General features: G+C 33.3%; 1 protein-coding gene across 1 annotated transcript in view; it reads left to right on the forward strand.

Annotated features, from left to right (window-relative positions):
- LOC136038634 (lysine-specific histone demethylase 1A-like) overlaps positions 1 to 27069 on the forward strand; it is a gene marked incomplete at its 3' end in the record, with an annotated part of 406525 nt that extends 379456 nt beyond the window's left edge. Inside the window, 3 exon segments of the mRNA XM_065721879.1 lie at positions 18072 to 18423; positions 22448 to 22705; positions 26909 to 27069. Coding sequence (XP_065577951.1) covers positions 18072 to 18423; positions 22448 to 22705; positions 26909 to 27069 — 771 coding nt within the window.
- Between the last annotated feature and the right edge of the window lie 531 nt (positions 27070 to 27600).

The following is a 27600-nucleotide window of genomic DNA, read 5'->3' on the forward strand; positions in this document are numbered from 1 at the left end:
CGCTGGGGGGCACAGGGGGATATAAATGACGACCGGGACACCGGGACACAAGGAATATAAATGACGCCCGGGACACTCAAAGAGAAATCACAGACTGGAACACCGGGACACAAATGACGACCGGGACACAGGGAATATAAATGACGACCGGGACACAGGGACATAACTACAAAGGGGACGCCGGGGTGCACAGGGGGATATATAAATGACGATGGCGACTCAGGGAATGGTCGATTAGCAATCACCATCAACAAAGCTCAAGGGCAATCATTAGAATCATGAGGTATAGATCTGAATACGGATTGTTTTCCCATGGACCATTATATGTTGCATGTTCAAGAGTCGGTAAACCTGACAATCTATTTATATGCACAGACAATGGGACAGCAAAGAATGTTGTATATTCGCAAGTTTTACGTAGTTAAAAACATATATATATATATATATATATATATATATATATATATATATATATATATATATATATATATATATATATATATATATAAATATATATATATATATATATATATATATATATATATATATATATATATATATATATATATATATATATATATATATATATATATATATATATATATATATAATATATATATATATATATATATATATATATATATATATATATATATATATATATATCTATCTATATTCACAGGTGGGACATAGGGACACAACTACAATGGCGCGTAACTGATATGGCGCGTAACGACTTACGCGCGCGGGGGGCTGGGGGGGGGGCGCGAAGCGCCCCCACCAACTAGGTGTTGGGGTGGCGCGAAGCGCCACCCCAACAGCTAGTAGATATATATATATATATATATATATATATATATATATATATATATATATATATATATCTATATATATATAAAAATAAGTTGTCTGTCTGTCTGTGGATCAGGTGACGTCATGTTTCTGTGTCCACTGACGTCATGAAATTAGTTGTCGTCATTTTTGCTTTGACGGTGACGTCATTCAAGATATTTAAGACATATGTTCACGTAGAAATCTATTAATGTTTAAGTTTACAATGACTGATGAACTTACCATGGCAAAAGCCGATGAAGATGCTCAAAGATTCTATGCCAAAAAACTTGCTGCTGATAGAGAAAGTCAGAAAAGAAAGCGTGCCGAGGAATCAAAAGAACAGCAAGGAAACAGGCTTGAGGCTAAAGAACGCAAAACCGCGCAGTTAGATGAAGATCCACCTGGGCAGCGAGAGTCAAAACATATCAAAACTGAAAATGATAGCGATGATGATTGGGTTTGGGATTTTGACTTGGATAAGGTCATCAATGCCTACCAGATTTTAGTTAAAAAAAAACAAAGGTTCGGCGATATGTATTTCATAGTGAAGCTGAAAAATAAAGAAGAAAAGAAAACTGAAAAAAGAAAAAATGTAAAAAACTAAAAAATACTAAAAAGAAAAACACTCAAAGAGAAATTACAGACCGGGACACAAATGACGACCGGGACAGAGGGAATATAAATAACGACCGGGACACTCAAAGAGAAATTACAGACTGGGATACCGGACACAAATGACGACCGGGAGTGATCTATTGTCGTATGTACAAAATAACATTTCCAAGTTAACGTCGGAACAAAAAGACATTTATGATACGATACTCAATTTCAGGACGTATACAACTACCTGCTGATTTCTGTAATTTAGTGACGTCCAAAAATGAATTGATTGAAAAAGTATTTCCGAATATTCTAAAAAATTATAAAAATAATAAATGGCTAAGTGAAAGAGCGATTCTTGCACCCAAAAATATAGACGTCCACGAAATCAACAATATTGTTTTGACCAAGATTCGAGACCAGGCAGTCCTTTACAAGTCAATCGACACAGTTTTGGAACCAATTGAAGCGGTTAAGTATGCATGTTTGTTTGTTTGTAAAAGAGCGTTTGCATATGACGTCATTATTAGTACATACGGCTTTGTATATGCACAGACAATGGGAAAGCCAAGAATGTTGTATATTCGCAATTTTTCGTAGTTTAACTCCTGCAGACGAAATGAATGCTTGCCTGAAAAATTCTAATTTATGGGCACACGTAAAAATATTAAAATTAACTACAAATATGCGTGTCCGATTGCAAAACGATGACTCTGGTCAAACATTTTCAGATCAATTGCTGGCAATTGGAAACGGAAAGCTCCCAGTAGTGGGAAAGCCAAAAATGTTGTATATTCGCAATTTTTACGTAGTTTGAAACAAATATATAAATCTATCTATATTCACAGGTGGGACACAGGGACACAACTACAATGGCGCGTAACTAATATGGCGCGTAACGACATACGCGCGCGGGGGGGCTTGGGGGGGCGCGAAGCGCCCCACCAACTAGGTGTTGGGGTGGCGCGAAGCGCCACCCCAACAGCTAGTATTTATATATATATATATATATATATATATACATATATATATAAAAATATACTAGCTGTTGGGGTGGCGCTTCGCGCCACCCCAACACCTAGTTTGTGGGCGCTTCGCGCCCCCCCCGAGCCCCCCCAAGCGGGTAAGTCGTTACGCGCCATTGTAGTTGTGTCCCTATGTCCCACCTGTGAATAAAGATAGATATAAATATATGTTTTTAACTACGTAAAACATGCGAATATACAACATTCTTCGCTGTCCCATTGTCTGTGCATATAAATAGATTGTCAGGTTTACTGACTCTTGAACATGCAGCATATAATTGTGCATGGGAAAAACAATCCATATTCAGATCTATACCTCATTATTCTAATGATGTGTCCCTGTGTCCCGGTCGTCATTTATATTCCCTGTGTCCCGGTCGTCATTTGTGTCCCGGTGTCCCAGTTTGTAATTTCTCATTGAGTGTCCCGGTCGTCATTTATATTCCCTGTGTCCCGGTGTCCTGGTCGTCATTTGTGTCCCGGTGTCCCGGTCTGTAATTTCTATTCGAACAATCCCTGTGTCCCAGTCGTCATTTATATATCCCGCCTGTGCCCCCGGCGTCCCCGCTGTAGTTTTGTCCCTATGTCCCGGTCGTCATTTATATTCCCTGTGTCCCGGTCGTGATTTGTGTCCGGGTGTCCCAGTCTGTAATTTCTCTTTGAGGTTCCCGCTCGTCACTTATATTCCCTCTGTCTCGGTCGTCATTTGTGTCCCGGTCTGTAATTTCTCTTTGAGTGTTTTTTCTTTTTAGTTTTGTTTTAGTTTTTACCTTTTTTCTTTTTTCAGTTTTCTTTTTCTTCTTTATTTTTCAGCGTCACTATGAAGTACATATCGACGAACCTTTGTTTTTTTAACTTAAATCTGGTAGGCATTGATGACCTTATCCAAGTCAAAATCCCAAACCCAATCATCATCGCTATCATTTTCAGTTTTGATATGTTTTGACTCTCGCTGTCCAGGTGGATTTTCATCTAACTGCGCGGTTTTGCATTCTTTAGCCGCAAGCCTGTTTTCTTGCTGTTCTTGTGATTCCCCGGCACGCTTTCTTTTCTTACTTTCTCTATCAGCTGCAAGCCTGTTTTCTTGCTGTTCTTGTGATTCCTCGGAACGCTTTCTTTTCTTACTTTCTCTATCAGCAGCAAGTTTTTTGGCATAAACTCTTTGAGCAGCTTCCTCGGCTGTTGCCATTGTAGGTTCTTCAGTCATTTTACAATTAAACATTTTTCCGTGAACAAATGTCTTAAATACCGTTAATGACGTCACCGTCATAGCAAAAATGACGACAACTTACTTCATGACGTCAGTCGACACAGAAACATGACGTCACCTGACAGACAGACACACAGACAGACAACTTATTTTTATATATATAGATATATATATATATATATATATATATATATATATATATATATATATATATATATATATATATATATATATATATATATATATGTATATATATATATATATATATATATATATATATATATATATATATATATATATATATATATATATATATATATATATATATATATATATATATATATATATATATATATACTAGCTGTTGGGGTGGCGCTTCGCGCCACCCCAACACCTAGTTGGTGGGGCGCTTCGCGCCCCCCCAAGCCCCCCCGCGCGCGTAAGTTGTTACGCGCCATATTAGTTACGCGCCATTGTAGTTGTGTCCCTGTGTCCAACCTGTGAATATAGATAGATTTATATATGTGTTTCAAACTGCGTAAAAATTGCGAATATACAACATTCTTGGCTTTCCCATTGTCTGTGCATATAGAAAGCCGTATGTACTAATAATGACGTCATATGCAAACGCTCTTTTTACAAACAAACAAACATGCATACACACAACTCGTTTTTATATAGATAGATAGATAGATACAGTATAAATTAACTGCGTAAAACTTGCGAATATACAACATTCTTCGCTGTCCAATTGTCGCTGCATATAAATAGATTGTCAGGTTTACCGACCCTCGAACATGCAACGTACAATTGTCCATGGGAAAAACAATCAGTATTAAGATCTATACCACATTTTTCTAATGATTGACCTTGAGCTTTGTTAATGGTGATTGGAAATGCTAATCGAATTGGGAATTGCAATCTTTTAAATTGAAAAGGCAGATCCGTTGGAATCATGGGAATACGAGGAATAAGAACAGCCTCACCCTCAAAAGGCCCTGTCAAGATTGTGGCCTCTATTAGGTTTTCCATTGTTTTTTTTACGGCAAGTCGCGTGCCATTGCAAAGCTTTGGTGGGTTGATATTTCTTAAAAGTATTATTGGTACACCTATTTTTAGTTGTAGCACGTGTGGTGGAAACTCTGAAGGATCTATGGAATTTAAAAATTTTGATGGATAATTAACCGCTTCATTTGGTTCCAAAACTGTGTCGACTGACTTGTAAAGGACTGCCTGGTCTCGAATCTTGGTCAAAAATATAGTGTTGATTTCGTGGACGTCTATATTTTTGGGTGCAAGAATCGCTCTTTCACTTAGCCATTTATTATTTTTATAATTTTTTAGAATATTCGGAAATACTTTTTCAATCAATTCATTTTTGGACGTCACTAAATTACAGAAATCAGCAGGTAGTTGTATACGTCCTGAAATTGAGTATCGTATCATAAATGTCTTTTTGTTCCGACGTTAACTTGGAAATGTTATTTTGTACATACGACAATAGATCACTCCCGGTCGTCATTTGTGTCCCGGTATCCCAGTCTGTAATTTCTCTTTGAGTGTCCCGGTCGTTATTTATATTCCCTCTGTCCCGGTCGTCATTTGTGTCCCGGTCTGTAATTTCTCTTTGAGTGTTTTTCTTTTTAGTATTTTTTAGTTTTTTACATTTTTTCTTTTTTCAGTTTTCTTTTTCTTCTTTATTTTTCAGCTTCACTATGAAATACATATCGCCGAACCTTTGTTTTTTTTTAACTAAAATCTGGTAGGCATTGATGACCTTATCCAAGTCAAAATCCCAAACCCAATCATCATCGCTATCATTTTCAGTTTTGATATGTTTTGACTCTCGCTGCCCAGGTGGATCTTCATCTAACTGCGCGGTTTTGCGTTCTTTAGCCTCAAGCCTGTTTCCTTGCTGTTCTTTTGATTCCTCGGCACGCTTTCTTTTCTGACTTTCTCTATCAGCAGCAAGTTTTTTGGCATAGAATCTTTGAGCATCTTCATCGGCTTTTGCCATGGTAAGTTCATCAGTCATTGTAAACTTAAACATTAATAGATTTCTACGTGAACATATGTCTTAAATATCTTGAATGACGTCACCGTCAAAGCAAAAATGACGACAACTAATTTCATGACGTCAGTGGACACAGAAACATGACGTCACCTGATCCACAGACAGACAGACAACTTATTTTTATATATATATAGATATATATATATATATATATATATATATATATATATATATATATATCTACTAGCTGTTGGGGTGGCGCTTCGCGCCACCCCAACACCTAGTTGGTGGGGGCGCTTCGCGCCCCCCCCCCAGTCCCCCCGCGCGCGTAAGTCGTTACGCGCCATATCAGTTACGCGCCATTGTAGTTGTGTCCCTATGTCCCACCTGTGAATATAGATAGATATATATATATATATATATATATATATATATATATATATATATATATATATATATATATATATATATATATATATATATATATATATATATACTAGCTGTTGGGGTGGCGCTTCGCGCCACCCCAACACCTAGTTGGTGGGGGCGCTTCGCGCCCCCCCCAAGCCCCCCCGCGCGCGTAAGTCGTTACGCGCCATAATAGTTACGCGCCATTGTAGTTGTGTCCCTATGTCCCACCTGTGAATATAGATATATATATATATATATGGTTTTAACTACGTAAAACTTGCGAATATACAACATTCTTTGCTGTCCCATTGTCTTTGCATATAAATAGATTGTCAGGTTATCCCCCTGTTTCCCCCGGTGTCCCCGTTGTAGTTGTGTCCCTGTGTCCCGGTCGTCATTTATATTCCCTGTGTCCCGCGTCCCGGTCATCATTTGTATCCCGGTGTCCCGGTCTGTATATACATTCGTTTTTTAGTTTTGTTTTTCTCCTTTATTTTTTTCCTTTTTTTTTCTTTTTTAGCTTATTTAGATTTTTAGATTTTTTAGTTTTTTTTATTAGTTTTTAGTTTTTATTTCTTTTTAGTTTTTTTGTCCCGGTCGTCATTTATATCCCCCTGTTTCCCCCGGTGTCCCCGTTGTAGTTGTGTCCCTGTGTCCCGGTCGTTATTTATATTCCCTGTGTCCCGGTCGTCATTTGTATCCCGGTGTACCGGTCTGTATATACATTCGTTTTTTAGTTTTGTTTTTCTCCTTTATTTTTTTCCTTTTTTTTTCTTTTTTAGTTTATTTAGATTTTTAGATTTTTTAGTTTTTTTATTAGTTTTTAGTTTTTTTTTCTTTTTAGTTTTTTTGTAGTTTTTACCTTCTTTTTAGTTTTGTTAATTTTTTTTTTTACTTGTGTCCTGGTCGTCATTTATACTCCCTGTGTCCCGGTGCTTTGTTGATTGCTAATCGAACATTCCTTTTGTCCTGGTCGCTTTCTCTTTGAGTGTCGTCATTTATTTTTTTCTTTTTTAGTTCTTTTAGTTTTTACCTTTTTTAGTTTTTTTTTAGTTTTTAGTTTTTTTAGTTTTTTACCTTTTTTTAGTTTTTTTAGTTTTTTAGCTTTTTTATTTTTTTTATTAGTTTTTAGTTTTTTTGTAGTTTTTGCCTTTTTTTTTAGTTTTTTGTCCTGGTCGCTTTCTCTTTCAGTGTCGTCATTTATTAGTTTTTTCCTTTTTTTTTTTTAGTTTTTTATTGGTTTTTACCTTTATTTTAGCTTATTTTTCAGTTTTTTCCTTTTTTTTAGTTTTTTTTTATTTTTTATTTTTTTTATTTTTTTACCTTTTTTTAGTTTTTTTAGTTTTTTTAGTTTTTTAGCTTTTTTACTTTTTTTATTAGTTTTTAGTTTTTTTTTGTAGTTTTTGCCTTTTTTTAGTTTTTTCAGTTTTTTTTTTAGTTTTTTATTGGTTTTTACCTTTATAGTTTTTTTAGTTTTTTAGCTTTTTTATTTTTTTTATTAGTTTTTAGTTTTTTTTTGTAGTTTTTGCCTTTTTTTAGTTTTTTCAGTTTTGACGTCACCTAATCCAGTTTTTTCAGGTGACGTCACCTGACACATCCATCCACACATCCATCCATCCATCCATCCACAGACAACTTATTTTTATATATATAGATATATATATATATATATATATATATATATATATATATATATATATATATATATATATATATATATATATATATATATATATATATATATGTTTTTAACTACGTAAAACTTGCGAATATACAACATTCTTTGCTGTCCCATTGTCTGTGCATATAAATAGATTGTCAGGTTTACCGACTCTTGAACATGCAACATATAATGGTCCATGGGAAAACAATCCGTATTCAGATCTATACCTCATGATTCTAATGATTGCCCTTGAGCTTTGTTGATGGTGATTGTGTCTCGGTGCTTTGTTGATTGCTAATTTGTATTATATTTATATTTATATTTTTTATATTTATTAATATTTTTTTACTTTTCTTTTTCTCTTATTTTTCAGTTTTTTCCTTTTTTTTAGTTTTTTCTTTTTTAGTTTTTAGTTTTTTTTTTGTTTTTTACCTTTTTTTAGTTTTTTTAGTTTTTTTAGTTTTTTAGCTTTTTTAGTTTTTTTATTAGTTTTTAGTTTTTTTTTAGTTTTTGCCTTTTTTAGTTTTTTCAGTTTTTTTTAGTTTTTCGTTTTTTACCTTTTTTTAGTTTTTTTTAGTTTTTTAGCTTTTTTATTTTTTTTTCTTTTTAGTTTTTTTTGTAGTTTTTAACCTTTTTTAGTTTTTTTTCTTCTTTTGTATTAGTGTGAAATAATTCAGACGTCATATGCGGACAAACACGACGTCACTCGACAGACAGACAGACAGACATAACCCACAAACAACTTATTTTTATATATATTTATTCATATTTTTTTAGTTTTCTTTTTCTCTTTTATTTTTCAGTTTTTTCCTTTTTTTTAGTTTTTTTCTTTTTTAGTTTTTAGTTTTTTTTAGTTTTTTACCTTTTTTTAGTTTTTTTTAGTTTTTTTAGTTTTTTAGCTTTTTTAGTTTTTTTATTAGTTTTTATTTTTTTTGTAGTTTTTGCCTTTTTTTTATTTTTTTCAGTTTTTTTTTAGTTATTAGATTTTTACCTTTTTTTAGTTTTTTTTTAGTTTTTTAGCTTTTTTAGTTTTTTTTTCTTTGTAGTTTTTTTTTGTAGTTTTTACCTTTTTTAGTTTTTTTCTTCTTTTGTATTAGTGTGAAATAATTCAGACGTCATATGCGAACAAACATGACGTCAACTGATCCACAGATCCACACACAGACAACTTATTTTTATATATATAGATATATATATATACTAGCTGTTGGGGTGGCGCTTCGCGCCACCCCAACACCTAGTTGGTGGGGGCGCTTCGCGCCCCCCCCAAGCCCCCCCGCGCGCGTAAGTCGTTACGCGCCATAATAGTTACGCGCCATTGTAGTTGTGTCCCTATGTCCCACCTGTGAATATAGATATATATATATATACTAGCTGTTGGGGTGGCGCTTCGCGCCACCCCAACACCTAGTTGGTGGTGGCGCTTCGCGCTCCTCCCAAGCCCCCCCGCGCGCGTAAGTCGTTACGCGCCATAATAGTTACGCGCCATTGTAGTTGTGTCCCTATGTCCCACCTGTGAATATAGATATATATATATATATATGGTTTTAACTACGTAAAACTTGCGAATATACAACATTCTTTGCTGTCCCATTGTCTTTGCATATAAATAGATTGTCAGGTTATCCCCCTGTTTCCCCCGGTGTCCCCGTTGTAGTTGTGTCCCTGTGTCCCGGTCGTCATTTATATTCCCTGTGTCCCGCGTCCCGGTCATCATTTGTATCCCGGTGTCCCGGTCTGTATATACATTCGTTTTTTAGTTTTGTTTTTCTCCTTTATTTTTTTCCTTTTTTTTTCTTTTTTAGCTTATTTAGATTTTTAGATTTTTTAGTTTTTTTTATTAGTTTTTAGTTTTTATTTCTTTTTAGTTTTTTTGTCCCGGTCGTCATTTATATCCCCCTGTTTCCCCCGGTGTCCCCGTTGTAGTTGTGTCCCTGTGTCCCGGTCGTTATTTATATTCCCTGTGTCCCGGTCGTCATTTGTATCCCGGTGTACCGGTCTGTATATACATTCGTTTTTTAGTTTTGTTTTTCTCCTTTATTTTTTTCCTTTTTTTTCTTTTTTAGTTTATTTAGATTTTTAGATTTTTTAGTTTTTTTATTAGTTTTTAGTTTTTTTTTCTTTTTAGTTTTTTTGTAGTTTTTACCTTCTTTTTAGTTTTGTTAATTTTTTTTTTACTTGTGTCCTGGTCGTCATTTATACTCCCTGTGTCCCGGTGCTTTGTTGATTGCTAATCGAACATTCCTTTTGTCCTGGTCGCTTTCTCTTTGAGTGTCGTCATTTATTTTTTTCTTTTTTAGTTCTTTTAGTTTTTACCTTTTTTAGTTTTTTTTTAGTTTTTAGTTTTTTTAGTTTTTTACCTTTTTTTAGTTTTTTTAGTTTTTTAGCTTTTTTATTTTTTTTATTAGTTTTTAGTTTTTTTGTAGTTTTTGCCTTTTTTTTTAGTTTTTTGTCCTGGTCGCTTTCTCTTTGAGTGTCGTCATTTATTAGTTTTTTCCTTTTTTTTTTTAGTTTTTTATTGGTTTTTACCTTTATTTTAGCTTATTTTTCAGTTTTTTCCTTTTTTTTAGTTTTTTTTTATTTTTTATTTTTTTTAGTTTTTTACCTTTTTTTAGTTTTTTTAGTTTTTTTAGTTTTTTAGCTTTTTTACTTTTTTTATTAGTTTTTAGTTTTTTTTTGTAGTTTTTGCCTTTTTTTAGTTTTTTCAGTTTTTTTTTTAGTTTTTTATTGGTTTTTACCTTTATAGTTTTTTTAGTTTTTTAGCTTTTTTATTTTTTTTATTAGTTTTTAGTTTTTTTTTGTAGTTTTTGCCTTTTTTTAGTTTTTTCAGTTTTGACGTCACCTAATCCAGTTTTTTCAGGTGACGTCACCTGACACATCCATCCACACATCCATCCACACATCCACAGACAGACAACTTATTTTTATATACTAGCTGTTGGGGTGGCGCTTCGCGCCACCCCAACACCTAGTTGGTGGGGGCGCTTCGCGCCCCCCCCCCAAGCCCCCCCGCGCGCGTAAGTCGTTACGCGCCATAATAGTTACGCGCCATTGTAGTTGTGTCCCTATGTCCCACCTGTGAATATAGATAGATATATATATATGGTTTTAACTACGTAAAACTTGCGAATATACAACATTCTTTGCTGTCCCATTGTCTTTGCATATAAATAGATTGTCAGGTTTACCGACTCTTGAACATGCAACATATAATGGTCCATGGGAAAACAATCTGTATTCAGATCTATACCTCATGATTCTAATGATTGCCCTTGAGCTTTGTTGATGGTGATTGCTAATCGACCATTCCCTGTCCCGGTGTCCCGGTCGTCATTTACATCCCCCTGTTTCCCCCGGTGTCCCCGTTGTAGTTGTGTCCCTGTGTCCCGGTCGTCATTTATATTCCCTGTGTCCCGGGTCCCGGTCGTCATTTGTATCCCGGTGTCCCGGTCTGTATATACATTCGTTTTTTAGTTTTGTTTTTCTCCTTTATTTTTTTCCTTTTTTTTTCTTTTTTAGCTTATTTAGATTTTTAGATTTTTTAGTTTTTTTATTAGTTTTTAGTTTTTTTTTCTTTTTAGTTTTTTTGTCCCGGTCGTCATTTATATCCCCCTGTTTCCCCCGGTGTCCCCGTTGTAGTTGTGTCCCTGTGTCCCGGTCGTCATTTATATTCCCTGTGTCCCGGTCGCCATTTGTATCCCGGTGTACCGGTCTGTATATACATTCGTTTTTTAGTTTTGTTTTTCTCCTTTATTTTTTTCCTTTTTTTTTTCTTTTTTAGTTTATTTAGATTTTTAGATTTTTTAGTTTTTTTATTAGTTTTTAGTTTTTTTTTCTTTTTAGTTTTTTTGTAGTTTTTACCTTCTTTTTAGTTTTGTTAATTTTTTTTTTTACTTGTGTCCTGGTCGTCATTTATACTCCCTGTGTCCCGGTGCTTTGTTGATTGCTAATCGAACATTCCTTTTGTCCTGGTCGCTTTCTCTTTGAGTGTCGTCATTTATTTTTTTCTTTTTTAGTTCTTTTAGTTTTTACCTTTTTTAGTTTTTTTTTAGTTTTTAGTTTTTTTAGTTTTTTACCTTTTTTTAGTTTTTTTAGTTTTTTTAGTTTTTTAGCTTTTTTATTTTTTTTATTAGTTTTTAGTTTTTTTGTAGTTTTTGCCTTTTTTTTAGTTTTTTTAGTTTTTTAGCTTTTTTATTAGTTTTTAGTTTTTTTTGTAGTTTGTGTCCCGGTGCTTTGTTGATTGCTAATCGAACATTCCTTTTGTCCTTTTTTTACCTTTTTTTAGTTTTTTTAGTTTTTTAGCTTTTTTACTTTTTTTATTAGTTTTTAGTTTTTTTTGTAGTTTTTGCCTTTTTTTAGTTTTTTCAGTTTTTTTTTTAGTTTTTTATTGGTTTTTACCTTTATAGTTTTTTTAGTTTTTTAGCTTTTTTATTTTTTTTATTAGTTTTTAGTTTTTTTTGTAGTTTTTGCCTTTTTTTAGTTTTTTCAGTTTTGACGTCACCTGATCCAGTTTTTTCAGGTGACGTCACCTGACACATCCATCCATCCATCCACAGACAACTTATTTTTATATATATAGATATATATATATATATATATATATATATATATATATATATATATATATATATATATATATATATATAGATATATATGGTTTTAACTACGTAAAACTTGCGAATATACAACATTCTTTGCTGTCCCATTGTCTTTGCATATAAATAGATTGTCAGGTTTACCGACTCTTGAACATGCAACATATAATGGTCCATGGGAAAACAATCTGTATTCAGATCTATACCTCATGATTCTAATGATTGCCCTTGAGCTTTGTTGATGGTGATTGCTAATCGACCATTCCCTGTCCCGGTGTCCTGGTCGTCATTTACATCCCCCTGTTTCCCCCGGTGTCCCCGTTGTAGTTGTGTCCCTTTGTCCCGGTCGTCATTTATATTCCCTGTGTCCCGGTCGTCATTTGTATCCCGGTGTCCCGGTCTGTATATACATTCGTTTTTTAGTTTTGTTTTTCTCCTTTATTTTTTTCCTTTTTTTTCTTTTTTAGCTTATTTAGATTTTTAGATTTTTTAGTTTTTTTATTAGTTTTTAGTTTTTTTTTCTTTTTAGTTTTTTTGTCCCGGTCGTCATTTATATCCCCCTGTATCCCCCGGTGTCCCCGTTGTAGTTGTGTCCCTGTGTCCCGGTCGTCATTTATATTCCCTGTGTCCCGGTCGTCATTTGTATCCCGGTGTACCGGTCTGTATATACATTCGTTTTTTAGTTTTGTTTTTCTCCTTTATTTTTTTCCTTTTTTTTTCTTTTTTAGTTTATTTAGATTTTTAGATTTTTTAGTTTTTTTATTAGTTTTTAGTTTTTTTTTCTTTTTAGTTTTTTTGTAGTTTTTACCTTCTTTTTAGTTTTGTTAATTTTTTTTTTTACTTATGTCCTGGTCGTCATTTATACTCCCTGTGTCCCGGTGCTTTGTTGATTGCTAATCGAACATTCCTTTTGTCCTGGTCGCTTTCTCTTTGAGTGTCGTCATTTATTTTTTTCTTTTTTAGTTCTTTTAGTTTTTACCTTTTTTAGTTTTTTTTAGTTTTTTAGATGAAAATTTTTTTTAGTTTTTTCCTTTTTTTCTTTTTAGTTTTTTATTGGTTTTTACCTTTATGTTAGCTTATTTTTCAGTTTTTTCCTTTTTTTTTAGTTTTTTTTTATTTTTTATTTTTTTAAGTTTTTTACCTTTTTTTAGTTTTTTTAGTTTTTTAGCTTTTTTACTTTTTCTATTAGTTTTTAGTTTTTTTGTAGTTTTTGCCTTTTTTTAGTTTTTTCAGTTTTTTTTTTAGTTTTTTATTGGTTTTTACCTTTATTTTAGCTTATTTTTCAGTTTTTTCCTTTTTTTTAGTTTTTTTTAGTTTTTAGTTTTTTTAGTTTTTTACCTTTTTTTAGTTTTTTTAGTTTTTTTAGTTTTTTAGCTTTTTTATTTTTTTTATTAGTTTTTAGTTTTTTTTGTAGTTTTTGCCTTTTTTTTAGTTTTTTTAGTTTTTTAGCTTTTTTATTAGTTTTTAGTTTTTTTTGTAGTTTTTGCCTTTTTTTAGTTTTTTTTAGTTTTTTAGCTTTTTTATTTTTTTTATTAGTTTTTAGTTTTTTTTGTAGTTTTTGCCTTTTTTTAGTTTTTTCAGTTTTGACGTCACCTGATCCAGTTTTTTCAGGTGACGTCACCTGATCCACGATCCACAGATCCACAGACAACTTATTTTTATATATATAGATAGTTTTTTTTTTTTACTTATGTCCTGGTCGTCATTTATACTCCCTGTGTCCCGGTGCTTTGTTGATTGCTAATCGAACATTCCTTTTGTCCTGGTCGCTTTCTCTTTGAGTTTCGTCATTTATTTTTTTCTTTTTTAGTTCTTTTAGTTTTTACCTTTTTTAGTTTTTTTTAGTTTTTTAGATGAAAATTTTTTTTAGTTTTTTCCTTTTTTTCTTTTTAGTTTTTTATTGGTTTTTACCTTTATTTTAGCTTCTTTTTCAGTTTTTTCCTTTTTTGTAGTTTTTTTTATTTTTTATTTTTTTTAGTTTTTTACCTTTTTTTAGTTTTTTTAGTTTTTTTAGTTTTTTAGCTTTTTTACTTTTTTATTAGTTTTTAGTTTTTTTTTGTAGTTTTTGCCTTTTTTTAGTTTTTTCAGTTTTTTTTTTAGTTTTTTATTGGTTTTTACCTTTATTTTAGCTTATTTTTCAGTTTTTTCCTTTTTTTTAGTTTTTTTTAGTTTTTAGTTTTTTTAGTTTTTTACCTTTTTTTAGTTTTTTTAGTTTTTTTAGTTTTTTAGCTTTTTTATTTTTTTTATTAGTTTTTAGTTTTTTTTGTAGTTTTTGCCTTTTTTTTAGTTTTTTTAGTTTTTTAGCTTTTTTATTAGTTTTTAGTTTTTTTTGTAGTTTTTGCCTTTTTTTAGTTTTTTTAGTTTTTTAGCTTTTTTATTTTTTTTATTAGTTTTTAGTTTTTTTTGTAGTTTTTGCCTTTTTTTAGTTTTTTCAGTTTTGACGTCACCTGATCCAGTTTTTTCAGGTGACGTCACCTGATCCATCCACAGATCCACAGACAACTTATTTTTACAAGCCGTAACGGACAGACAACTTATTTTTATATATATAGATAGATAGATAGATAGATTTTTGAAGCTACCAGTTTTTTATTCTTTAAGAAATTCAATCTCTTTTAATACTGTTGTCTTTTCAAAGATATTTGACTATTCAAGCAAGCCGTAACGGACAGACAATTTATTTTTATATAGATAGATAGATAGATTTTTGAAGCTACCAGTTTTTTACTCTTTAAGAAATTCAATCTCTTTTAATACTGTTGTCTTTTCAAAGATATTTGATTGTTCAAGCAAGCCGTAACAGACAGACAACTTATTTTTATATATATAGATAGATAGATAGATAGATAGATTTTTGAAGCTACCTTATTGTTTTCTTTTTCTTTCTTCATAGTCCTCTAATCGCATTTAAAAACCGTATTACCTTTCGCAAGAGACATTCCAAATAGTAGTTACTATTCCTCAATTAGCTTTAAATGACAAACATTTCCTACAAGACGATTTTTTCGAACATATTTCTCTGTGTTTTCAGTTTAAATAATATACAGTTCTTGCAGCCTCATCTGGAATCTGAAGTTCAAATGTTACGTGAGAATTTGTTTAACCATAAGCTCCCCAAACTCAGTGGCAGATCCAGGGGCGGGAGGGCCCCCCTGAAGAGGTGGTGGGTTTGTGGTTGGGACCGTTTGCTCTGGTATGGGTTGGGACGAAAGTTTTTCTTTTTGTAATTAGTTGTTAATAGTTGAGGTTTTAATAAGTTTTTAATTATTATGACTGTTTCATTTTGCAAACAAGTTTGAAACAAGGTTTTAGTCACTTTGTGGGGTCTCTGTAAGATTTTACTGATGTCGCATACCGCCAAAAAGTATTTAATTAAATTTAGGTTTATCACGGGAATCTGTCCGTATTACCACAAAAGCCAACTGGGAGGTGAAAATCTTCATTTCGCAATAACAAGGAGGGGAAATTTAAAATCTTAACTTCTGTAGGCTGTCAAAATGATATTTCAGGATTGTGCTGTTACAACGGGGCTGAAAAGCAAAATATTCACTTCTTTTTACTGTCAAAATTTGTTTTCGAGTCTTGCTATGACACTGAGGGGAAGAAATTGATATCATTACTTTTTATGGCTGTCTGTTTCCGTTTTTTGGGGTTTCTTTTTTTTAAAGCAGAGAGTTTTTCTACAATTTTGTTTTTTAGGGGATTTCTATAATAGAAAGTAAATGTATGAGAAGTGCAAAAAGTTATAAATTTAAGTTTTGGATTTTGGTGAGGAAATGGTGGCCCCTTCACTGCCTATTTTCATCTAACTAAAGCTCTGCATTATATGACATATCACCTCCTCTGTTCATCCTAAAACATTAAAATAGAGGCCAAACTCTTTAGAACTTTAATAAAAGTTTGTATAAGTATATACTTAAAACTAAATATATGAGTCGAAATACTCCTTCCAAGGTCGGAGTGATCATTTAAGAAAAACAAATTTTCGAAAAATTATTTATAAAAGAAGGCAAATAACTATGTGTTTACCTAGCTGGTATAGACAGGTTTCTGAATTCTCATTTTGGATCAGAAGGATGGCATCGATTTTTTTTCGAGCATTTACTAATAAAACGTTAATAAAGTGGAAATTCATACAACTTGAGTTAGCCACGGAAATAGAATGCAAATATTACTTAAGAATTTCTCACCTTCTCAATACCAAGCAATCACAAAATATGGTTATGTTCTTGTATAGGATTTTTATATTTACTTTGATACATTCCATCCAATCACATTTCCACGATTAGTTGCTAACTACTATTTGGAATGTCTCTTGCGAAAGGTAATACGGTTTTTAAATGCGATTAGAGGACTATGAAGAAAGAAAAAGAAAACAATAAGGAAACTTCTAACCGGGAACACATGTAAGGGTAAACGAAAGGGAATAAAGCAAGGAGACTTGATAGTATCTATTAATGAATTAAAATTTTACGGAGCGTCTATAGTGTCTTGATGCGTACATATTTCGGTTTAAATTGGAATATGAAGGAGATACTTGCTAAGTCGAAGAGACAAAAAAACGAAAGAAATTTGTTTCCGTTCAGAAATTGTATATACTTTCAAATTGGAACCAAGAGGTTCACTTATTAAAGTAACCCTTCAAATTGGACTCCATAGAACTTCCTGAGTTTTCATTATGGCGTTGGTAATGGCTAGTTATATGGCTGGAATTGTTTTACTATATGGAGGCCCAAGGTACCTAAGAGAAATGGAAGGAGAAATAGTGGCTGAGCAAGCTGAACCTTGGAGTCTTGTGACAACAACTAAAAACAAGAAATTATGTTTTTGAAACGGCAAAAAATAGTTTATTACCAAGTAAACGAACTTAAATTAGGGTGGCATTCTCTGCTTGGTGATGCGGGGCTCAGGGTTGGATTCCAGATGTCGTGAAGGTTGGACGACATGGTACCTGTCCCTGTGAAAAAGACCCAGCAAGTGGAATTTCAGTTTTACCCTTTATGCGCCGTCAATAGCTTAGCTGTTATGCTTTTTACTTCAAAAGCATATAGGCTGTCCACAGCAGTCTGTAGTGGCTGCGAATCATAAGACTTCTGGATACTATCATTTTTATATGCACATAATAAGAAAAGGTTGAGATGATTAGGTCAAGCTTGGTGACTGAAGAATTATAGGCTGCCGAAAATTGTGCTTTTTGAGAATTTTGCTAAGGTCAAAAGAAAACTAAGGCCTCTTTGATCAGTGTGGAAAGAGGTCATTACTTCATGGGAGGAAATAAAGGCTCTGAACAGGTTGAAGGAGGGTTGACCGAGGGTAGCTTAGTGGCGATGTGAGCTATAGTGGGGATAGTAGTGTACTTATTTGTAGGAAAGTCGTGTGAGCAAAATGCTTGTAAGCCATGGAAGATGAAAAAGAATATACCTCTTCTCTTGTAACAAATTGCTGAAAGCAAAGATAGTTGATAAATATTGTTGTGTGCGCCTCTCAGTTAAGCTTTCATATTAGTCAAACACGCATATCTTCTATTGAGGGGGGCGGGGGGGGGGGTGAGGCAAATCTGAAACTTAATTTTTTTTCAGGAATGTATACGTCATGTCTTGGGGATTACGATGTTCTGTATAAGCTTATATTCAAAAATATTCTGTCATCAGTACAGATGCTGCTTGAATCGGTTAGATTAATGACACTAATAAAGTTTAAATTATTCAATATTCTCTAGGAAGCTGTACAAAATATTGAAAAGCAACTTGAAGAGTTAGAAGCCAACCCACCATGCGATGTCTATATGAGTTCAAATGACCGTCAAATATTTGACTGGCACTGTGCCAACCTCGAATTTGCCAACGCTACCCCACTTACTAACCTCAGCTTGAAACACTGGGATCAAGACGATGACTTTGAATTATCAGGAAGTCATCTAACTGTTAGAAACGGGTACAGCTGCGTTCCAATTGCTCTGAGTGAGGGGTTGGATATTCGTCTTAGCAACCCAGTTAATATAATAAAATATGATTGCGACGGTGTGGAAGTTACCTATACCACGAAGAATAACATGCGAGGGGTACTTCGAGGTCAGTTTTTTTCTATTGTAATGGTACAGGTTTATACATTAGTATTTTACCCATTTGTAGCTGAGAGATTTAGGTTTCAGCATGACCTCAAAGTGTCCGAGAAACTGATCAGACTGAAAAGTTTGGTGTATTAAACGAGGGTTTAATATGGATTAAGAGCTACTAGTTCCAAAAACGTTTTGTCTTTCAAAACTGCTAGGTTGATAACGTTGTGTTGTGTATAAGCCTCAAAATTGTAAAATAAGTACGTTCTACGTTTGGATTTTGAATTATTCCAGCAATAAAACTCAGCACCCATAACACAGTTGGTTTAATGAATTGTTTTTGAAGATTTTTTTGTCAATTGTGTCATATTCTTTCTATTCAGGAATAACGTTGAGTGAATCCTCGGTATTTTATAGAGATTTAGATCAGTTAAAGGGAAAAGTGGAAATAAAAAATGGTATGTGCTACCCGCATGGTATTTCTCATTTAGAATAAAAACGGAAAATATCTAAAATTTTTCATCTTTAGTTTTCTGTCCCTGTGAATAGCTACTAGAAGTTGAGCATTCTAGGGTACTTTTTTCACGATTACCTTGTAATGCGAGTGATTTTGATTGTTTTATCACGTTATGTATTCTGTTTTTTTTTATCTCAGCTTTAAGGTACTCTGCAACTCATGCATCGACCGAATAAGTAGTTACTTATTTTGACTATAGTATTAACTTCTTTCGAAGTAGTCAATTGCCCAATTAAAAAAAGGAGAGAAAAAAAGTCTTATGTGATTCGTATTTGAGTTCTATTTAAACAGAAAGATAAAAGGTAGATTTTATTTTCGTCAGAGAAAATTTCAAATTCGCGGCGACAATTTTTTCTATGATGGCTGTATTTAAGAAAAAATTTGTTTCTTCGTAATTTTATTCTCGTTGTGGACTGCCAATCTGCTCTTGCACTGCCTTTGACTGTTCTAACTCTCTCTTTGGGACTCTCAAATGTAACATCATTAAAATCTATTATAATATATTTAAGTTTTATATCATAACATTTGAGCTATTCAAGGTCTAACTGGACTTACCCGACGGAACAAATATTCAAGCATTAGAGAGCATTAAACTAAACCGTAACTTGTTGGTAGCTTCTTGGTGCACCCTTGTGCTTCAGGATGGAATATTTAAGATTCTGATAAGCTAGTTGTTCCGTTTTAAGCCATCTTCTTCCAGTTAGATTTAAGTTGTACCTTTGTAATTTAAAGACTTAAATAATTTTAGCTTTTATTAACTTTAACGTTAAGTACTCATCTTTTCGATTAGAATTTCAACCTCGTGGTTTGGACATGTAGCGCTACATTTAATTCCCTTAAGTTTTATTTTATTCCCTTAAGTTTTTCTGTTAAGTTTAAGTTTTACTACTCTCGTTTTCCCTTGTTATTAATATTTAAGTAAAAATTGATTTCCAACGCTTTGCAACGGGGCTATCCAACCAAGTGATACAATAATGTATAATTAAGTGTTTGGCCTAGGATAATTAATCAGTTTTTGGACACTATTTCTTTCAGTATTGTTAACTCACATCTCAAAAATTAAGTACAAAACGTTTGCCGTTAATAGTTTTAAGCGAAGTAAAAATGTAGGCAAACGGGTTGGCCTATAATATTTTATTAAGACAGTGAAAAAATTTCAAAAAAAACTTTTAAATACTCAAAAGAATAAAGTCTGGATATTTTTGCTTCACGTCCGGAAGGTTTTATCGACTAAAAAAAATGGAAAACAGACAAGCTTAACCTAATTAAACAACACATAAAGACAAGGAAAAACAACAAAACATAAACAAACAAATTCACATCTTAAAAATATACTATATGGTGATGCCAATATGTTAGTTCATGGTGATTATTATCACGTTGGACATAACTAAGATGCTAATTTATTAGCTTTTGAGTTTTGCTTGTTTGTTTGTTCCTTTTCTTGTAATGTTTTGTTTAGTTTAGTTGTTGTGTTCCATTGGTAAAAGGTCCCGGACATGAAGCCAAAACATCTGAACTTTAATTATATTCAGTGTTAAAAGGCTTTTTATTATTTTCCGTTGGCTTTTTGAAATATCGCACGTTTTTTTTTTTTTTTTTTTTTTCATTTGAATTACTAATTACAATACATCGTAGTCTAAGAAATTATTGGCCGTCGACAAGAGTGAAAGGAATTGAAAATAATTGTTCTATGTTTTGTTTCATTTGAAGTATTAAGAGTTCAGAGTCCTATTCACCACTAAATACAATCGTAAATACAATACTCCCCTTCGAAAGGCTCCATGGCCAGGCGTACAAGGGGGATAAAAAAAAGAATATAAGCTACAACAAAAAAAGAGAACAATAGCTAAACAACATATAAGATAAAAATAGACCATACCTGAGGCCTGGGAGTCAAAGTGCTGAAAAGACCACCATATGATATGAAATAAACTTTCAGGGGACACTCAGGAAGTGATCAGGGAGTGATGCAAAAATATATTTTCATGGCCATTATGTACTAAAAATTTATGTTCAATATTGTCTCATTCGCTTATCTTGCCAAAAAGAGAGTGACCAACCCTCAAAACGAGGGACATGAAGATGTAGTAGTTATAAAATGCCTTTTTTATGTTGGGAACGCATTGACAAAATCAGTCTGGCCACTTCAATATTGAATTCCACTTTCGTGACTGTCTATAATCAGTAGTTTGCAGCTGTTCACATCTGTGGCCTTTTTTGTTTGTTTGTGTGATTTCACTGTTAATTATGTTCTAAAAATTTATCTTCAGTATTCTCGTTACTCTACTTGTCTAGCCAAAGATAGGAGGGGTTCAAACTGCACCCTAAAACGAGAGAACATTGTTGAACATGCAGTGGCTGAAACAACACTCATCTCATTCTTCTGAACTCATTGACAAAATGAGTTGGACCACTTCTAAATTGAAGACACTAGGGTCTGTAGTCATTACTTGGCAACTACAGCCCATCACTGCTCTTCATTTTGTTGAGGAGAGGAGGGGTGTTTTTTGTCATGTTCTGCTGATAATAGACGTTGAAAATGCGGATGGTCAGAATGGTTAGGTTTTACTTGATTTTACTGTTTTAGTAATTCCTTTCCTGTCAAATTTTTGCCGTCTTGTATACGCCTTCTTTGAAAAGGACAAGACGGATGACGGTCAATAGTTTGTTGGGGCAATCAAGCCTTGAAAGCTGAAGTGTCTAGAAAAAGAAGACCTAGAGGTTCAGGTTTCTTACTGTTCTCGCGTGGCAAAAGATGTCAGGATCTTCTACTGTTTTCTGTTGCAGACTTAGATCTAAGTTGGTTGCTGTGCAGACTTAACTTTTGCCCACCTCTTTCTTATTTGTAGGATAATTTAGTCCATGGGGTTAAAGCATAGGAGGTCTGAATGCAAAATGTGTTAGGTACAATTACTTTACATATTATGAAGTAATAATTGTTTTCGAACTTCACACTGTCGAAATACTTTACCCTCCCTCCCCTAAACGACTGAAATTCATACTCAAAATGACTGTTCCAGGCTGGAGAGTTGATGCAAGAACTGTTCAGAAAAGTATGTGAAATTTGTTCAAATTCAATTTAACGAGTTACTAAGCAATAAAAAAAAAAAATTTGACAGCTGGCTAAATATTATTCTCATTGGGCTGAAGGGTTGAATAGACAATAGGCTGAATACGCTTTTTGTTAACGTATTTCATTATAAGATTAACATTCTTTTGGTATTTTATAGACTCTTATCCTTATTTTTAGGGAACAAATTTATGAACATATTACCTAAATAGTCAAGTGTGGTACTAAAATCTCTGAAACATGATAAAGCTATAGGTTCAATTAACTTCTAGAATATTCTGATAAGAGTCTTGAACATTAAATAGAAAAATCAAAGTAATGGTCCTAAAACCGCTGATATGGAATGGATAAACATTGGTAGTCAGAAAGTTCTAGCCGAGGAAATAACTAGTGACTTCGTGTTTTATGACTTATTGACAACCGTGTCTAGCCTTTTTTTCCTTTTTACAGGTGATGCAGTGCTTTGCACGCTTCCGCTCGGTGTTTTAAAGCAAGCTGTTGCCGCCGCAAGCAATTCCAAGTCTGCCAACTACCAATGTCCGCCCAATACTGTCAAATTTGATCCTCCACTACCAGTCTGGAAAACCAATCCCATCCAAAGATTGGGGTTTGGTAATTTAAACAAGGTTGTACTCTGCTTTGATAAAGTCTTTTGGGATGCCAATGTGAATTTATTTGGACATGTTGGACAAACTACTAATTCTAGAGGTATTTTTACGATTTAAAAGGAAAATTACCATACTTTTTAAAAATAAGTATAGGTCGTGGATATAGCCAAACCTATATTTTGAAGGGGGATGGGGGTTGAGCGGGCGGTAATTCTCATATACAAAATAATTTGTGTTCGGTTTCTAATCTAAATCGCTTTTTAATTTTTTCTTGGAAAAAAAACTCATTTGTAGAATTTAATTGTAACAAGAATAGTGACACCTCACTTATGACACCTCATTAATAGCGACAATAGATAAATACGTGTCACTAATTGTCACTAAATAGTCGAGCAGTTCAGCAGCATTATCAGGTAAATGAGTAGAAGTGATGGACCTACATTCCTTCCGAAAAATTTAATGTAGAATTTGAGCTGTTTGTTGAGCCTCATTCGGGGTTCAGGCATCTTCTACATTTTAGTCCAGGATTGATTAAATTGTATAAAAGGCAAAAAAAAGGTGGGACTGTTTTTAAATATTAAAGGAGAGAGAGAGAAAAAGTTTTATTTAAACAACAATCATATCTCAAATGGCTAATTTGATGTTGAAATACAAAACATGTTATTATCCACTATTATATAATGACGTAAAAAAGGGACGAAAGAGTTCTGGTATCGGTTTGTCCGAGTACGCACAGGCAAAAGTTTTAGCTTCTGTCTTGTACGGCTGACTGCCGGGGCTTTTGGGGGTAAAATATCACGGTGAGATGGATTAGACAGCAGCATTTTGCCAAACCTTAGGATAAGGTCACCCAAACGGAGTTCCAAACTTTGGAGCTTAAGGGTCATCGTGGTAGGAAATGTCTAGAGACAAGCTTTCAGTACAATTTGATATAAAAACTCGGGTATGAGTTTTTTTGGTCGAAAAGCTTCTCAAAGATGATAATATGCAACGAACAATTTAAGCAGCATGATTTCTTTTTAACAATTTTGCGAAGGATTACAAACTGTTAAAATATCCTACGTGTTTTACCATACAGTCTCAGAAAAATACTATTAGCAAAAAAAAAACATGCAAAGGAGAGGAGTATACTGGTCAAAAATAACTTTCCAAAGATAAGAATGATGATTTAGTCCATTACTTGAGCTGGTTTTGGGTGCTTTTTACAATAAGGGGAGGTATAATTGGAAGAATTGAGTTTACATTGACAGATTTCTGGGCTTTATTCTATACTTAGGAAGAAGGATTTTAGTGATATTCGGGTAAATATCTTCTTTATATTGCTCTTTGGTATAGGAATAGAAAAATTATAAATAAGTTTCACCTCCCGAATATTACTGAAAAGTTGACTGGTTTACACAAAAAGATTTCAGAAACAGCGTGTTGGCGTTTGTCGCCTCATTATGGTTCAATTAGGTTGTTTCATTAATTTTATTTATTTAATGTTATTGTTGTTTAATTGTTTTCGGAGATTTTTTTGTGCAATGTTATTGTTGATTTTTGTTCGTGTTAACTCCACTATTTATCTTTATATATAAGTGGGTTATAAATAAATATATATTTCTTAAGAATATTGTCTTCAAGTTAAAGAGAGAGAGACATGATGAAGATGAAGAAAACAAACGGGACTATCGTTAGTTGGAGGAAAAGACGGATGTTTTGCCTGTATAAAACAAAGCGTTTTCAACGCTAAGAAACAGATAATATCTTAAAATAACCTGAAATGAAATAAAATCTAAAACCAAAAAAAATTATCTTGAGAATAGCGACTTATTTTGAGAATATGTCTATTAAAAGGAAATTTCAGTTCCTTGATTAAACGAAGTTGTCATATTGATAAAAAAAAAAAAAATTGACTTGGGTCCTTCAGTATCTAATCCTGTATATTTGAAATTTATTCTCAAGCTAAAAATATAAAATGAAACAATTGTTTTTTCAGAACAATTTAGGCAACATAGACTTCTTTAAAGATGATTTTAGAAATTGGCTGGGGTATAGAAGGAATGGAAATTACCAAGGTGTTTTGGGTACTTTGCTGGGAAACAAAAGAGATTTACGGTGATAAATATCTCTTTAAGTTAATTATCGTTTTTAGCCTCTTCTGTTTAAAAATATTTGAAAAATACTCACCATTTATTTATTAATAAAGTAGACTTTAAGTCCAAAACTGGTCTTATTGTACATATTTTGTTTTGTTGATGCTTTTATTTAAATATTGCTAGACCAATGGTTAAACTTCAACGGTTAAAAAATTAGAAATAAATGTTGATATCTGTCGTTTTCCTGCTAATTAGTGGAGAATAAAGTTCTAAAGTATGTCACTAAACAACTTTGCTGAATAAAACTATGAGATTGTGCAAAATACTGAAATGTAACTGTAGTTGACTATATACTCTGTCAGCAGCACCATGGGGATTAATATTTATTAGCTTGATTTTCCTCGCCATCATCATTCCTTTACATAATCAACCTCTTGAGGGGGTTATCCTTGACACGTTTTAAAAGGCTGACATAATTTTTAATTGCTACAGTAAAATTTTCATCGCTTGATTCAGTGATTGTGAAAAAAGATTACTTCGAAGTTTCGTCTCTGATGCAGCGTTGTCTTTTTCAAAATGTTGCATGACCGTCGGTTGTCCCGGTCGCTGTACCATAAGTTTCGTATTCTATTTTTCGCCATATCAGAACTATATAAAAGAGAAGGGGTTTCGTGGCTGTTTGGTCAGGATAGCGGTATGCCATTCATCTCTACCCTTAGCAAAGGCCAGTGTCCAGGGTTCTGGATCATCTGCCCTTCACCATCCGTCTAAGCCTCCTATTGAGGTGCCCTACATATCTTCAGGGTGTTTCTCTATCCGCCACATTAGGATATGCCGACTCAGAATCTGACTCAGTAGGACTCACGCTGGTGTACAATGCAATGGCAAGACAGAAGTTTCGGGTAGATTCTGTCTTTACGACACAATGAAATGAATATTCTCCCATCATCGGTTTCCGAGCCTAACAAAGTCTCTACAGGAATATTTTCAGGGGCCGTTGAGCTTTTTAAAAGAAGAATGTATATCCTCTCCCATAGTACGTCATAATACTCCCATAGTACGTAACTTGGAAGTCATTAAAAACTGTTATTAGGAAAATAACCCTCTGATCTGTATGGACCGTTTCATTTGATTCGTCAAGTTGCTAGAAAAATAACTGCAGCAACCTAAGTCAGTTTCAAGTTCTGAAACTATGTCAGAACCCATGAATTCAACTCTTCTCATAACTGTATTAGCAGACAAATGCATTTATTGAATAGCAGACATTATCTTACCTTTGTTTTTAAAAATTGATAAATAATATACCTTTAGCTTCTCAAAATCCAGCTTTGATCAGTTCACAATTTTCGTAAGGTTTTTCGTTTATTTTCAGCAATAATCTTTGAAACACAAATAGATGCCGTAGTTGCTGCTTTGTTGATGTTTAATTTTCTTAAAAAAAGTTTTATTTAGCATTAAATTGGAACTTCAATTGTACTGCTTTCTCCTTAAGGAGACCCTCTCCTTAATAATTCTTCCATAAGGAAGAATTATGAGATAAATACTTTTCAATATTGGAGTGAACGGTTGTATAATGGCGTTCAACATTTCCTTTCTCCTCAATTAACACACTTGTGTTAGAAATTAAGCACACACATTTGTTTCTTATTTGGGTAAAAAAAAAAGCCTGCAACGGGTTTAGGTTTGCAGACTAAACCTTGCTCTTTAATTCTTCTATTTGTTTGTGAAAGACTATCATAGGTGAAGGAATTTATACCCACAGGTGGGGGACTGCTGACCTTATCAGGATCGTTCGCTCTGGTTTCTTCGTTTATCCTCCTTTTCATTCCGACGGTAAAATTGCCCTATGTCAATTGGTGTTTATTTGACATATTCATATTTTTAATCATTCTCATATTCGGTAGACATAAATAAATTCTAAAGCCAAACTCACAATATAATGGGACATTTAAAAAACAAAGGCCTTAAAAAACTAAGGAACAAATTGTGAAAATACAAAAGAGAGGTTTGGAACGAGCTGTGCAAATCAGATTAGTTGCCCTAAGCGCTGTTTCTGAAAATTCCCCGTGAGCTACCAAGAAGTTCCCTGCGAGCTACCAGTAGCTTGCGATCGATCGTCTGGTGATTTCTACTCTAGGATGACCACCAAAATTACTTGTAAAATATTGTGGTAATTTATAGCGAAGGTGGTCCAGAGGAATTTACGTCAACAAATTTCTTTTCAGGGGAAATGTTCTTATTTTGGAACCTTTATAAAAGTCCGGTTTTAATTGCCCTGGTTGCTGGTGAAGCTGCTGCAGTCATGGAGAACGTTAGTGATGATGTGATTATTAGCAGATGTCTTGCTGTCCTCAAAAGTATTTTTGGAAATTCGTCTGTTCCTGTCGTAAGTATAATTTCATCCATTGCAGCTACGAAAAATATGTCTCAACTTGGCCACATAAATTAAAAAAATGTGAAGTGCAAATAACTTTGAGCAATCTAACCATCATATAGAGCCCAGTTCTCTGTCAGGTCATCTAGAACTATTTTACATGTTTTTTGTTGTTGTTGGGATAAGTTGTTATTACATAAAATTTCATACAGTTCATTTCAGCAGCTCGAGAATGACTTATATAAATACTCCTAAAATAGCCCATCAAAACATTTCAGCTATACAGTCGACTCTACTTTTTCCAGGGTTGTCGATTGTAACCGATCTTGGTTCCTGAAATTTTTGTCCCATAGTTTTTGCTCTGGAAATCTTTGACACTATATTTGGCGCATTTTCTCGGCGTTTGAAGCACCGAGAAAAAGTAAGCTTCTTGATCATCTATTTTGAATACACCAATTTCAAACTTGTGTCTACAGTCCTTACCGGCTGTTATTAGTGATTTTACTAACAATTGTGTTTCTATTATCTAAAATGTTGGTGGAT

Source organism: Artemia franciscana, chromosome 18 (assembly GCF_032884065.1).
Source record: "Artemia franciscana chromosome 18, ASM3288406v1, whole genome shotgun sequence".
In the NCBI taxonomy this organism is placed as follows: Eukaryota; Metazoa; Arthropoda; class Branchiopoda; order Anostraca; family Artemiidae; genus Artemia; species Artemia franciscana.